At 42.2% G+C, this 15,832-nt stretch overlaps 1 protein-coding gene across 2 annotated transcripts in view; it reads left to right on the forward strand.

Annotated features, from left to right (window-relative positions):
* FNDC3B (fibronectin type III domain containing 3B) overlaps positions 1-15,832 on the forward strand; it is a 149,599-nt gene that overhangs the window by 78,385 nt on the left and 55,382 nt on the right. For both annotated transcript variants that reach the window (XM_041405889.1, XM_041405890.1), the window contains 3 exons: positions 5,059-5,117; positions 11,137-11,294; positions 13,445-13,504. In XM_041405889.1, the coding sequence (XP_041261823.1) occupies positions 5,059-5,117; positions 11,137-11,294; positions 13,445-13,504 (277 nt within the window). The remainder of the gene's footprint in view (positions 1-5,058; positions 5,118-11,136; positions 11,295-13,444; positions 13,505-15,832) is intronic.

The following is a 15,832-nucleotide window of genomic DNA, read 5'->3' on the forward strand; positions in this document are numbered from 1 at the left end:
CCCCAAGAGTCAAGTTATTCTGTAGTCAGAGAGAGGAGCAAACTTTTAAACAAGCTCTGCAAATGGGTCCTTGGTTCTGATGCTGCCAGGACCTCAGCTGGCACATGGTGGGCAGGGCTGTGCCACATCCTCAGGAGGATGGAAACTTAATTTAAAAGTGGCAGAGGATAGCAGCAGGTGGGGTCTCTTGCAGACAGATATGGAGAAGTGAGCTTGTTTTGTTGAAGGAAGAAATTCCTTCAAGTATGTGAAAAGTGGCAACACAGGAAGCGGTGATGAGCTCACCTGGGGCAGATGTGCAGGGAAGAAGGAATAAATTTCAGATACAGCAGAGAGAGTTGAGATTATCTTCCCGGCGATAAAGAGTTAGATGTGGTGGTAGTTCTGCTGTCTGAGAAGTTTGGAGATGACCATGATCATGGGGCACGAGGTCATTTATTGAATTGTCATTTATTTTCATTTATTTTGGAAAAATGGGCCAGGGAGCCGTGTCAGAGAAGTGGTTTGGGTGTAGATGATCGTGTCTCAGTGTAGGAGGATGGACTCTGACTGTGCCACATCCCCTCTGGTCCTGTGACTCAGCTGCTGCGTGACATCTGCAGCTTTAGCTTTGTTCTCGTACAAGGAGCTTATTAACTTACATTTCTGCCATTCCCTGAAAGTCTGTATGTGTTCTTCTTGGTGTCTTAAGCTTTGACACGGGCAGGCAGCTCACAAAGGAGCAGGGCTGTGTTTGAAGAGCTCATTTTCTCGGGGGCTGTAGGTTGTGCTGTACGTGACTGATGAAAGATCTTTCCCAGCACTAAAGGCGGTCACAGCCCCAATAAATCTGGAACAAATTCTGAGAAAGCATGTCATGTTATGACTGGCATATCTGTGAGCATGGAGCCCTGCTTGAGAATTAGGCTCGGGGTTTGCAAAGTGCTAGTGCTGATGTCATTCCCTTGGAATGGAAAGGCTGTTGAAACAGTAAATACTTTCTGTGGCCAGAAGCTAAGTCTTGAGCTGGACCTTTTCCTCTCTTCGAAGGAAAGAATGCAGAACAAACCTAAAATGTGTATTTGCAATGGGAAAATCTTAATTAGTTTAGAGCTTTTAGCTATTTCAAACCATTTACATACACAGCTGCTGTTCATGCAAACATGTAAACTATTGATGGAAACTTCAAACTTACCTTGAACTGACTTTTTTTTCCCCCTGTTTTTTAAGGCTGTGCTTGGTGTTTAAAAGCATGGTTGGAAAGGTCTGAAAATTATATTTGTGCTGTACGTGCAGAAAGGAACATAGACACAGGCTAACAGAGGCATAGAATAAAAGGCTTTAGTTCAGCAAGGCTTGACACTGGAACCCTGTTAGCAGCAAACAGCTGCTGAGAAAGTGTTTAGCTTTTAGGGGCATTTACTCCTGGTTGTATCTATAGAGTTTTGTTTATGATTCAAAACTCTGAAAAAAAGGAGAGGACTTGATGTGGTCCAGCTCTTCCAGCTGGCTTTTCTGCAGTAAAAGATTAGTCTGAAACACTGGATCCAGAGAACCCACAGCCTGAGAATTAGAACCTGAAGCTGGGAGTGCTGCAATGTCTGTCAGACAGTGAGATTAGCAGGGTAACTCAGATTTTTTGTACTGTCCCTCAGAGGACCCCATGGAGTATTCACAAGGAATTCACCCCCACCCCCAGCTTCCTCCTAGGAGGAAGAGTTTTGCCATGCCAGATGTAGGGAACAGATGCTGAGAGGAAGAGTTAAAATGGGACAATAACCTGAAGTGTTGGTTGGGCTGTTCCTTGACGTGACTGAGCTCCTGTTCCTGGTGGCAAGGGAGGACAGCAGCTCCTGCTGCCTGCCCCTGCAAGCCCCAGCCTTTGGGGGTTTGACATACAGATTTTCTGTCTTCCTGTCAGATACTCGGTGCTCAATCAGCTGAGGGAGAGGAAGGGGCAAAGATTGGAATGCAAATCAGCTGTCTGTTACTAAGGGACAATTAGTCCCAGGTATGTGAGTCATGCTCAGCCACCCACCACCTTTCCTGAGCAGTTCTAGGTAGTTTTTTTGGACCTGAATCTACTGTTTTACATCAAGACTTGCCCATTTCTTGCTGCTGTTCTTGCCCACTTTTCCACCGCTGCATCTGGGATGTCCAGCAGATGCTCATGCTCCTTGTCCCTAAATGCTCCCTAAATGAGCTAATTTAGAATATAGTCCTTGGTGGCTGCTGAGTGACAACAGAGAGCCAGGAGGAAAGGCTTTCAGCAGCTCTGTGGTATCAGATAGAGCATATCACATGGTTTCTTTCCTTCCCTATTGTCTTCTATTTCAGAGGGCTTTCTGCTCTTTGCTGGCTTGGAAGGAAGATGTTGAGCTTGATACTCAGAGATTGGCAGGTCAGAGCAACTTCCCTACTGAGGGAGGGATTTGAGACAGGTCTCTCTTCTCCTTAGCTTAGTCTAGCTCAGGAGACTGTGAATAATCATGTTTCTTACAGAAAGGAAGTCAGCTGTCCACAGAAGCCTGAGATTTTTTTCTTTTAATGGCTCTTGAAATGGGAAACTAAGTATTTGAAACACTGTAAATACTGTAATTCTTGATAACCACTCCTGAGGTCCCCTTTCAACCTGTGCAGTTCTCTGATGCTATTATAGACATCACTTGTGGGTGTTTATTGCTTTCTGCCTTTAGTATTTGCTTTATTTTCACAGGGCATTATTTGTCATATGTATCCCATTCCCTCTCTCCCTCTCCCCAAAGCTTTTGAAGAAGAATTGTCTTCTTCCACCTCAAATTTATCTGTATAAACACTTGGTGACATAAATGTCCATATTGCCCTCATAAATGTCCACATATCTGTAACAACCTAATTCCTCTGTGTCTGGTACCCAGGGCCTTCTCTATGTGAACAAGATGCATAATTGCATCTAAAGCAAAAAATTCCCTGAGTGGGACACTTCATTGAGAAGTTTGATTGAAGTAATTAAATTTTTATTTATTTGCTGGGCATACCCACCTCCCTTAAGTCTTGGAGTCAGTTCCTGTGCCTGGAGCAGTTTGAACCCTCAGCCCTGACCTGCAGAGGGTTGGAGTTACTGTACAAAGCAATCACCTTTCATGGCAGAGGGAAATGAGATTTCTTTGGGCTTCAGGGTTTGTTTTCCTCTCCTGCTCAGTGTGACAGAGCATCCTTGCTAGAAAGCAGAGAGAGGGAAGAAAATTCAGTCCACATGTTTGGGATTTAGGGTTGAGAGTGATTCACGCTCAGCTTCTGGGGGTTGTAATTAGGGGTGACATAATAACCAGAAACTTTTGATAAAATAGTAGCAGCTTTTTTGTTACACTCAGAGCTGCAGAAGCTGCTTCTGATTAGCATCCCTTCGAGATAAGCCTGCAGGATCTCCACACTAAGCAGATCTGCCTCCAGGCTTTTGTGGCACAGTTCAGCTTTTTTACTGACGCTGAAAGGAGCCCTGCATTCTGAAACACCCCAAATTTTGACATTTTCACTTGGATCAGCAGCTCAGCCTTTTCCTTAGCCATTTTAGTCCATCTGTGAAATTCTGAAATCAATATCATCATATTCTGCCTCAGTCCTGCCAGTTTATGCTCTTTATAATACACTCTGAGGGTTATCTGCTATGGAAAAACAACAATCTTGCTATCCTCAACTTCTCCTGAAATATTACTACTCCTTTCTTTTCCAAGTGGCTGAGACTAAAAGGAATCCAGGAATGTGTGCAGCAGGAGATCTGTCATTCCCAGTCCACACCAAGGTGCATTCTTGTAGGGAGAGATGGGCATTTACACTGGAATTCTGCCATCAGCATTCAGCCAATTCTATTTTTTGGCAGTGGAGCACATGGAATTTTTAAAAAGAAGATCTACTTTTTTTAAAGCAGGTCACAGACAAAAATAAAGACACATTCTTGGGCTACGAGAAGTAGGTCAGGTTTTGGGAGAATCATTAGTGAAAGCTGTTGATCTGATCTCACCTGTTTATTAATGCTTTTTGCTTCCTATGCCAAGGACGTCTGGCTCATTTTACTTTAGGTGAGATAAGTTCTGCTTTGGTGAGCAAACTTTTTGCTTTAACATTTTTAAAAAGAAAAAAAAACCCAAAAAAAAAAAAAACCCAGGAAAATATGTTCTTAGTTTTCCATTAGAGAATACTGTAGTGGAAAGTGAGGCCTCTGTGTGCTCTGCTCCAAAAGGAATAAAGCTGCTTTGTGTCACCTCATTACTCTGAGCTGATGTTTCACCTCAAGATTGTTTTGAGGGGGGAGGATGAGGGAAAGGCTGATTCCCCTGCTCAGAGGATGGCCTCTTCTGCACAATTATCCCTCTAATTTAGGGGGAGCATTTCTGTGGGTGCCTCTGTGCAGCCCCTGCAGGAGCTGCTGGAGGCTCAGGCAGGGAGGATGGATTGCTGCTGCTCCGACTCTGGAATTTGCCTGGCATCACTTCATTGCCTCCAGTTGGAAAGTGGCTGTAGAAGAGCTTTGGGCATTGCCCAGCTCAAGGCCAGGTGGTGCAGGGTGGGAGCTGGGGCTCAGGGCAGGCTCCTGTGTGGCTCCCCTGGGCTTTCCCTGCATGGCACAAGGACACTTGTCCTCTCCAGAGCCCTGGGGACAGGGGGACAGCCCAGTCTGCAGCTGCTGGAGTGAGGGGGGGTTTGGGTAACAAACCAGGCTTAGCTTCAGCAGGAGCTGAGAAACTCCTGGGCTTCCTTCACAGCTGAGCTCTGGAAACAGCACCCTGGTTTTACTCTCTGAATGCAGATCACAATTAATAGCACTGTTTGTGGAGGACACCTCTTCAAATACTCTGATTTCTGAATATCTGCAGTTACTGGAAGTTTTATTTCCTCCTCTTTTTTAAACATTTTTGTGTAATATTATTAAACATATTTGTGTAATCCCTGTAACTGCATGCCTTAAATTCACAAGGCAACTGATACTCATGTTGTAATGTCTGTTTGTCTCCCTCCCCTATTTTTATTTATGTAACTGAGATTTTTCTTTAATTTTGGTAATTTATTTCTCTTCCTCTTTCCACATTCTCTCTTTTACAGAATTTGATTCAGAAACAAAAAGGGTTCAAGACATTCTTTCTGGAATGGAGAAACCACAGGTATGTGATCCCAAATTGCCACACAAACGTAACAATAGCAAATGTGAAAAGTAGATTGTGTCACAACATGCTGGTGATTTCACAGGGGAGCACCTCTGATTTTTTTCCTTTAGCAAATTGCTGCCACTAACTCATTTTACTGTGATATAAATCTGAAGGATCTTTTGTGCTCATGGGTGTTAGAGGGCTCTGCCCACTCCAGGAATTGCACCAGTTTTCTGTTTCCAGAGGACAATTCCCAGTATTCACACTGTAATGGGGAGCTCAGTGCACTGGGGTGACTTGCATAGCTCTTACCCCCCATTTTGGGTTTAATTTTGTCATGAGCAATTTATGTCTTTAAGCATTATTAAATTAAGCTAATTCTATTATTCAATGGCAAATTACTATAGTCTGTGTTTGTCTGAGCCATAAAAGCCTGTAAATTATGATGGAATTGAATCACCCTGTAAATAACCCTAATGCTGAGTGTGGCTGCAGTCAGGTGAGGTTATTAATAAATCTGGTTGTAAGCCCTTTTCTAGTTGGGTGTGTCAGATGAAAGGCAGAGGAGCACTGTGGGTCTGAATGAATGGTCCAAGCCCTGGGAGAAGCAGCCATGGGGCAGAGGGAGGCAGAAATCCCAAAGCACAGCCCATCTCCTGCGCTCTCCAGAGCTCAGTTCTTTCTCTGTCCAGCTGGAGAGATAGGGCACAAATGAGCAAATAAATAAAAAATACTGGTGGAAAGCTCATGGGAAGACTTGGTTCAGCTGGTGGAGGCTGACACAGAGCCGTTCTGCAGTGGGAGCCTGGGCTGCAGGAGTGGCAGAGCTCAGGGAGAGCCAGGCTGAGGTTTTGGACTCTCTTCTGATGGATGTTTTTGTTCTGAATAAATACAGAAGGTGTTGGTGTTCAGTTGCTCCATCAGTAGGTGCTGGTGTCCTGGCATGGGCTGGTTCTAAGCCACAAGTTAAGCCAGGCCTGCAGAGATGACAAACCAGCCTGAGCCCTGTCCACGAGGAGTGAGACACTTCACTGGGTGTGGAAACAAGTGACAATACTGAGCTGAAGAGTTTCAGGGTGCCCAGGAGGGAAGAAAGTACACTTAGCACAGAGTTGGTGTACAGAGGGAGTCAGTGTCAGTATTTTTGTACCAAGGACCACCTGAGTGTTACTCATTTGGTCGATAGCCACAGTCAGGTACTTTACAAAAATCCGGAGAGCTGACAAGAAAAATGTGTTGTTTCATACTTTTATCCTTAGAGGTAGGAAGAGAAGTTATTAGAGCAATTTGCAGGATTCTGAGATCTGGGCAATTAAATTTATGGTAACCAGAGCCTTTAAAGCAGAAAGAAACAAAAAAAAAAAAACGAAAGAAAAATAACAAAAATAATTTTGTTTTAATCATGTCAAAATTGGGATAAAAAAAATCTAAACCATGGCAAATGCTGGTTCAATAATAATGACATTTACTGAGGTGAATTTGGAGATTATCTATTATTCTCTCTCTGTAACTTTGACATTTGTGAGTAATTAAACTCTCAGGACTCTCACAAATCATTAATTGCTGTGAATGGTTCTGTGTGTGTATAGTCAATATTACATCTGATAGAAATAGATCATATTATTCAGAAATAGTCATCTTGGTTATGTTTCTTGGCAAATCTTACGCCTATACAAGTGAAAAATAAAACAATGTAAAGGAAAAGAACACCGTGGTGAGTCAGTGACACGAGGGTGATGCTGTGTCTGCAGCAGTTGGATTTGATTTGTCCAAGTGGGACGCTCTCTCCATCCATGGGGGGATGAAGCCATCCAAAGGGTTTAGCCTGGTGAGCAGCTCCTGCAGGAGAGCTGTCACTGGGTGGTGTCTGGATCATACACGTACCTCTCTGAGTACACAATATACACAATTTTAAAATTATTACTTCATGAAAGGTTTTTTTCAATAATAGATATTGTTACTGTTTGAGAAGTGTGCAGCCAAGCTGTAATTTTAATCAGAGCTTTGTCCCTTTAACAGCCAAAATTTTAAAAAGCACCTTTTGCGTTTAATCCCCCATGGGTTTTTTTGTCAGCTGAAATATGTTTTTAATTCACGTTATCACAGACAAAGTAATCATTCTCTGAAACAAATACTTCAGTGAGAGGAGGGAAACTTGACTCTGGGTTTGTGAAATGGCTGCATCTGACAGCCAAGGGGCTTGGGGGGACATCCCCCCCATGGGGAATCACCAGGGCTCTGTCAAACCCCAGCTCAAACATCAGCCTGGCTTTCCAAAAAGCAGCCTGCTCCTGCTGGCTCGCTCTGCAGCGAAACTCATATTTAATCACTGGGGTTTTTGCCTAAAATTGCAGGATTAGAGCCATAATTTAAAAGCAGGATCTCAACCCAGTAATAAGTGTGAATTCATTTGACCCCCAAGCCTTTCAAGCCGTGCCCTCGAGGGAGTAAATGAATGTTGCTTGCAGTGTAGTTCTCACACACACAATGAGCCCCCGAACCACACGATGCCTGTGAATGCTAACCCGGAATTTGAAAGATAATGAAAGTTGTACAGAAACATTTTTCATTACCTGAAAGACGGGAAGGGCCGATACTCATCAGTCTTGTAACCTTATTGAAGTGGTGCAGGAGTTGGATTCTTTCCCAGGGGCTTTTATGGAATAATTATTTACACCACCGAGTTTTGATAGAGCAGAAAGGAGGCATTTACTGTGTAAACTGAGAAGTTTTCAGAAACTAATTAACTCTGCTTTTCACCAGACGTACAGAGCTCCTTGTGGGAGAATCTTTTGTTAGGTCTCAGCTAAAAGGCCAAGCCAGCCCTCTTCAAAGCCAGCACAGTGATTTTGGGGACAGATGAGACAGGGTGGAGGAACTCAGAGGCAGCACGAAGGTTGCGAAGGTTTACCTGGGAAGAGATGCTCTGGCTGCTTATGTTTTGTCAGATGGAATTAGTGCACTGTTCTAATGAACAATGAGCTGGTTTTAAATGATGGTGAAGTATTTCTGTCTGCAAGTTCTGAAGGGCCATTAAGCCCACCATCGTGGTGGTAGTGGGCTGCTCCTTACAGCCTGGAGAGGGCTGGTGCAGGTCTGTACCTTTGCAGAGGTGTTTGTGTAAGTTAGAAAAGTTAGAGGCAAAGATACTGAACTGTTTTACAAGTACCTGCTTGTTATTCTCAACATATCAAACCCCCATTTATTTAACTTAGCTTTTTTTCACAGCAAAGCTAGTGCTTCCTGCTCCAGGTAGGAGTTCCTTGGTAAACTAAGTGGTGGCTTTGGCCATGAAAGGAGATATTGGCAGGTGACTGTGATATGGTATCAGCCTGTTGGTCAGGGAGCAGCAGATAGGTTTATCTCCAGCCACACAAATAAATCCATTCCCATCTGACATGCACAGCCCAGGGAGGGAATAGATTTGCCTTTTCTGACTTATCTTGCAGACAGTGACCCCTCACTTGCTTTCCCGCACTTGCTCTGTGTGCTCAGTGCAGCTAAGACTGGTATTTAACCATTTCTGGTGTTTATTTTTAAACCTGCAGCAGCAGTTGCTGTTTACCTACGAGCTCCAAGGCAGCCAGCAGCAGCTCTGGTGCTCCTTCCCTCTGAAATTAATGCTGTAGCTGCAGCAGCTTAGCAACTGGGTTTGGACTTTCATCCTCTGCTGGCTTCAGAATAATAGTCTGACAGTTTCTAGCAGTTAGCCCACAAGATACTTTCTCTTATTTTAAGAAACCCAGGACCTAACTTCTTACAGATTGCTGAAGTTCATGGAGGGCCAGAGTTTCGCCGTATGTGGAATATATACGTGTGTCCTTGGGAGTAGTCATAGAGAAAAACATTTCAATAGAACATTGGCAGCATGTCATGCCTCCAGCTCCAAGTCTGTCTGAATTTATGAAAAACAATTATGCAAGCATATTTCCATAATAAAAGAAACTGCATGTTGATGGGCTGAGCTGGCATAGTAGTAATGTCTGTTAAAAAACCTAAAATCTATTTGGATCTTGTTAATCAGCTTTTTGATCAAAATATTATTTTAAATGTAGGTTTTTAGCTCTTGCGTATCTCTGCTCCAATTTCATTTACATATGTGTGTAAATATACATACATGTGTATATCTCAAAAAAATTAACTTGTGTTACTTGAATCATTCAAGATTCTTATAAGGTATCTTATCCAGTATCAGGGTTAACTGCTCCAAGATTTTAAAATAAACATTGATTTCATAGCATCAGAAAAATATGATAAGAAAATGCCATGAAAGCAAGACATGCCATGAAAATTCATAAAACAATTTGCATGTCCACGTTTTTTAAAGAGAAAGCTGGATGCTGCTTAAGCCTTCTTGCCTTAAAACTTATTTTTCACATTAGCTTGAACAAAGGTTTTCTTATTTTGGCAAGACTTAAATGTGCTGCTATAAATTAAAATCTCTAACTTTTGAGATCATGGCGTTTATGATGAGACATTTCATGGTGTCACCTACTTGTCAGGCTGTTAAAAATGGATTTATGACTTGCTCAGAAAGAATCTGGTTGATATATGGGTATCAGACACAACAGTTGCAGTGCTCATCAGCTGGAAGCAATGTGTTTGCACATGAGAAGGTAAATATTCTCCATTATATAAGATACCCAGAAGCTGGATTGTAAACAAGCAGTCCCTGAAAGCTGATGGCTGATACTTCATTCCCAAGTAATTTGTGGGTAAGGGGTTTCACTTGTCTCAACAAAAGTTAGGAAATGTGTAACTGAGCACCTGCAGCATTCACGTTACACCTTCTGAAATAACAACATCTTGCTCTTTGTGTTGCAAAAATCTGTCAAAATTATAGATGCAGTGAAATTTGTTGCATAGGAAAAATAAAGACTATAAACCCTCAGTCTTTAATTCCTCCATATGGAGGCTAACTAAAATAATATTCTTTATATATTCACTACAGTTAAGAGGGAAAAACACCATTATTTTCATGATGAAAAGTGGAGACTTGGTGGCAGAGCATTTGAGGCTCTGAAGGCTTTGGAGACTTTGAGGCTTCCCTGGGATATTTCAGCAGGCTAGTGTGAAAATGTGCAGCCTTTCCCAGATAACCAGTGCAGCTATTGCTTTTTATTTATTTTTCTTTTGAGACAGTGGCAGGGGGGAGGTTTTATTCTTCTTTCTTGGCCTGATAACAAAGGCTGCTCTCTGGTGTGCTGCTGCTGGCTGTGTGCAGCTGATCTGCCAGTGGCTCTCCTGGTGAGCAAGGTGATGCTGGTTCTGTAAGCTGCATGAACCTGGCTCTCCAGAAGAATACAGTGGCACTGGTGGGGTGATAAAATTGGTTTGGTGCAGGAGTTTGAGGTACTTTTTCCTTGTTTTATTAAAAACCATTCCTTACCCCTCTGCCATGGGGCTGTTGCACGCAGTGGTGACTGCAGATCACACACAGTATTTCTGTCAAGGCACAAGGTGATTGATTTGCAATGTAGTTTTTAATTGGACATCTACTATGATTTTCCCTTGTGCTTTTGAGCCAGCATAAATTTTCAGGTTGAATTGGGTTTTTCTACTTACTTGCTGTTGATTTACTGGGGTTTCAAGTGGCAAGAAGGAGAAGGATGACTGAAAAAGCCATCAGAGTTTCATTGAAAAAGCTCCCCAACAAAAACTTTAGAAAAATAATTGTGGATAAAACAATCTATAGTTTAAAGTCTTTGTTCCACTTAGTCCCAGGTCCCTTTTGGGAGTGGCCACAGCAGCAGGTACCTCCAGAGGCATCCTTTGCTGGATGCTCAGACAGTGACGAGCCAGTTCCCTGCAGGGGAACCTCTCTCTGTATTCCTCATCTGTTAGAGATCACTTTTTGCCATGAATCTGTGTTTCTGTTTGTGTTGTTGATCGTTTCTGACCCTTTACTTTTCAACTCTACCTCGGAAATTTCCATTTTGCAAGAAATTGATTGTGAAGATGCAAGCAAACAGCAAATGCTTACAGAACAGTGTTTTTTCCTCGGATTTCAGATTAATTACTGTTTCTTTTATAGGTTACAAATATTCAAGCAAGAACAGTTTTGCTTTCCTGGTCGCCTCCCCCTGGCCTTCTCAATGCAGATAGACACAACAACGGTTTGCCTTACACCTGTACCTACGAGGTTGCCTTATCAGATAAAGGGAGGGATGGAAAATACAAGATCATTTACAGGTAAAAACCAGCATTTTTACACTTTTTTGTTTCATTAGGAGTAAATACTCTGAACTTTTCAGGGTGTATCCTGGCCATCAGTCACAGAAGAAAGGCTCATGTTTCCTCACCAGAGAAGCTTGCAGGGATCTGGTGGAGAGCATGTCACAAGGTCCCTAATTGCCACCCCATCCCACCTCCCTGGCCTGTGGCACATCCTGCCTGCAATGCCATCACTCCCATTGCCAGCGAAAAGGTTACTTTTTCTTTTATGCTAAATGTCAAAACCTTTCGTGTACACCATGCAGGCAGGAGAGCTGCCTTCCTAATGGGCTAATTTTGTGTGGACTTGCAGAATTTAGAAGAGTAAAATCTTGTTATTTCAGCTAACGAGAAAAATGTGAGGGCTTTGTTGCTTTGTGGTGTCTTAGATGAGCAGAGGAGGCAGTGGAACAGTCAGTAGGTTACAGAGGCTCCCCAGAAAAACCCGAATGCTTGGCTCTCAGCAGGCTTCAGTAAAAATTCTGAGGGATTTCTCTGTGTCTCCTTGCAGTGATCCTCTGAGCTCATTCTGTGATCAAGTACATATGGTCTTATGCCTTTCTTTTTCCCCACTAATGACGTCTAGGAAAGAGAATTTGGAGATGTGACCTTGGCTATTGTGAAATAGCTAATCCTTCCCAAGTCTCCTTAAATAAAGTCCAGGTGATAGAGCATTTAAGGAATTACCTCTTGAGACCAAGCCATCCCCTTTCTTAAGATGTCCTGTGAATTAGGGTATTCCTCTTGGTATGCTGAAGGCAGCTCTTGGATAATACAAAAAGGGTGTATTAACCAGGGAAAGGCTGCCTGATTTTACTCTTTTTTTCTGGCATTTACAGCAGCTGTTTGTGAGCCAACATGAGCATCTCCATAGTCAAGTGTGTACTGCTGAGCTTTTAAAGTGGGAAGGACACTTTCTAGTACTTCTTGTGCTTGATGGCTGCACATTCTCCCCTGGTTATGAAATGTTGTGCATCTGTTTTAAAGCTGCTGGTGGTGATGTGTCTCCTGCTGCTGGCCAGAGTGCAGCCTTTAGCTTGATGTGGTATGTTCCATCAGGAGCAGCAGTAATTGTTATTACTACAGGCAAAAAGGAGTCTGCAATATGTTGAATACATTGTCTTTGGAAGGAGGTGCACTTATTTCAGAGGGGAAAAACTGGATTTGCAGAGCATTGTATTATATGAAATAAAAACTAGAAAACTTGCTGGTGGATTTCTGGCGTGTGCTTTCTGGTGGATTTTGTTCTGTTGATTTTGAGACATCTCCCTGTATTTGTCCAGCTAGCTATGAAATATGTCTTTATGCTGAATTGAGAGCTTTCTTGTTTCCCATATTTTAATAAAATCATGAATAAGCCAAGCCCTTGCATGAGATGGCTATTACTTATTAAGCACTGACCCGTACCTTAATCTTCACAGATTTGGCAACACATGACTGAGCCCAGTGTTCATTTACCAGTAAACAAGCCAGAAGGAAAAAGAATAGCCCTAACTATGTTGGCTGCTTTTGAAATTAATAGATTTTGTGCTGGTTATTTCTTAAAATGTCCAAACCACTTTGCTTTAAGTTGTCTTGGTATTGAAAGAGAGCTGGGTCCAGCTGTTTGGGTGTTAATTAAATGTCTCCTTGCTGTGGTCCTCACAGGGAATGTGGTTCTGGAGGAGGGAGCCATAAGTGAAACAGTTGTGCAAGAAATTCTGCTTCTTCCTCTGAAGTTCAGTGGGTCACTGTGTGTGAAGTATTTTGAATAGGGAATATGCAGAAACTACAACAATGATGTTTGGGTTTCGTTCTTTTTGGCTCTGGGAGGGTTGAAAACCACAATGAGCTTTATATAAATATCAGCAAAATATGAGGTAGCGTTGAAATGAACCCATATATTTAGTTTATTGAATAAATTGGTGTGATAAATTCTTTTTTTTTCTATGCATATGGAGCTTTATGAAGTTTTCAGGAAACATGAAGTGTTTTGAGAAATTGTTGGTGTATGGTTTGCTACTGTTTCTCTTTGGAAGGATTATTTTTCTTCTTTCAAATTACATCACTAGAAAATCACTAGTTGTGCTAAGTGGGATATTGCTTTTCATAATTTATTGATTGGTTTGTTTTGGATTTCTTTCCTACAGTGGAGAAGAATTAGAATATCACCTGAAGGACCTTAGGCCAGCAACAGATTATCACGTCAGGTGAGTTAGCATGATTTGAATGTCACTTAAATATAAACCCTTAAATTATATGAGAATAAATGTGAAAGACTTTCAAGTAAATACACCGTGTAGTTCAGGAATTTCATGGTCACTTCTGTAGTTGTGTTTTTCAGGGGTTTCTAAATGTTTTATCATAGCTTTTTATCTTGGACTATGAGAGTACTTTTTGAACAGTATCTTTTGTTGTGTTGTTGTCATTGCTGTAGTAAGAGACAAAAATAAGTATATGATCTGTATTTCTGTATGGATAACAGGCCTGGAAGTGCTTATGTATGAAAGTAGGATATCTGAGGTAATTCAAAAATTTGACTCAGGCAACTGGTGTTTCATCAGTTCCTGTAAGATGAACACTGGAAGTACTCCACACTTTTTTCATAAGTAGGGCACGCTTTGGGAAGTAAAGCTGCTGCATACAGATCCATCTGACCATAGACACTTCAATATTTATTCCAAGAAAAAAATGGATTCACACTGAACTGTGTTGATGTTTTCATAACATATTTCTCTTTGATTCTGAAGATGTGTTTTACACATTTGTTAACTATTAACACATTCTAGTTTTGTTCTCTGATGGTTTTAACACTGTGTTACCTGCTTGTGTTGCTTTTTTTTAAAGACTTTATGAACCAAGGCTTTGAATTTACATCCTGTTCACTTACCCTCAATATCCTTTTTAAAAAAATCCTTTCACTCTTGTCTATTGTTCCCTTCTGTTTTTCCAGACAAGGGCTAGGCACACTGTTTCACATCAAGGTTGCTCCTGTTTGTAAAGCTTCAAAGAACAAACACCTTGCTTCTGAGCTCTAAAAAAAACCAAAACCCAACACCAAAATGTGTCCATCTATCTCTGCTACTGTAGATTATTTATATTTTTAAGGATTGTTTCTAGAGGAGCCCTAAAATGAACTTTTCAAGTAGAAGCACAAGACTAGAAGGAACTTCTCACAAATGAGGAAAAGATGCAGCTCCTGAATGGGGCAGGAGTCTTGGCTTTAGCAGCTGAAGGGTGGTAACAAGGAGAATGTTGTAAAACACTACTGAGCTTCCTTCTGAGCATTGAACATCTCTTTTGAAGCCAAATTCAAACACCAGAGAGGTCACCATGCACAGCTGGGCTGAGGTCTCAGTCATTTTTAGGGGTGTTGTGGGTATTTGCCCAGGTCCTGGCTGACTTATTCCTCCCTACCTGCAGTTCCCTCCACCTTCTTACAGGTTTGCCAGAGTACAGGTTGGTTGTGAGAAGTTCACAATAGCTTGTGTTTAAAAAGGAGTGACTAAATACAGAAGTCAGACTTGCAAAGCAGCAGCACTGTTTGTAGTGGAGCGAGCTGTCACTGAAGCAGCTGCTGTTTGCTTTCCACCATAGTTTTGGGGTTATTTTTTCCTTCACTGAAACTGTATTATGTATTAATGACTGTGAAGAAATAAATCTGTTGAGTAAAGGAATTTATGGGGCCAGCAGTTACTGGGCAGATCGCCTTGGGTCTCCTTGACCTTGGCAGCATCTCTCAGGGCTTTGTCTCTGCTGGACAAGGTGCTTGTGCTCCTCTCTGCCCTGCTGGGCCCTGGCACAACCTGGAACGACCTGGTTTGCTCTAAGCCACCTCCTGCTTCCCTTCAGGTGTACTGTTGTGGTGCCCTCAGAGCTGGCAGTGCTCAGGGTTTCAATGGCTTGCAGGAGATGCCCCTTGAGCTCGTTTTCACACGGTTTTATTTCCCTTGTGGTGTGTGTGGGATGCCAGGCCACGCTCATTTCCAGCACACACATGTGCCACTTGCCAGATGCAGACTCAGTTAATTAATTGCATTTCTTGTTGCTCCTGCCTGCTAACAGGTGATGTGTAAAGCAGCACCAGATCTCATCTACCTCCCCCAGAAAGTTTGATTCTATGTAGGTGGTCATTGTGCATAAATTACTCTTATCTACTGAAAACAAATTTAGGAATTGCCATTTCTTTAGCTCTGCATTCAAGCACACAATAGCTACAGCCAACTCAGAGGTCATTGTCTGGTCATGGCCTGAACTTTTCTTTGAGTAGAAGACTCCCAATTTGCACTTTATTTTGCTGCATGGAAAATGTGAAGGGGAAGAATAACATCATTACTTTTTCAGAGAAAAGCACCTTGTGAGGAAGTGCTCAACTATATCCCGTTTGCTTTCCCATATTATTTGTTATTGCATGTGCTATGCTGACATATAGAGGATTTGCCTGAAATCAAATTTGCTTTGAAGATTTTTAGCTTATCACAGCAATGTTACTGGCCTGTGTTAGTTCTAGTCCATGGAGGCCCACTAATTGTTGATGC

This window comes from Onychostruthus taczanowskii, unplaced genomic scaffold (assembly GCF_017590055.1).
Source record: "Onychostruthus taczanowskii isolate IOZ18803 unplaced genomic scaffold, ASM1759005v1 scaffold24, whole genome shotgun sequence".
Classification (NCBI taxonomy): domain Eukaryota; kingdom Metazoa; phylum Chordata; class Aves; order Passeriformes; family Passeridae; genus Onychostruthus; species Onychostruthus taczanowskii.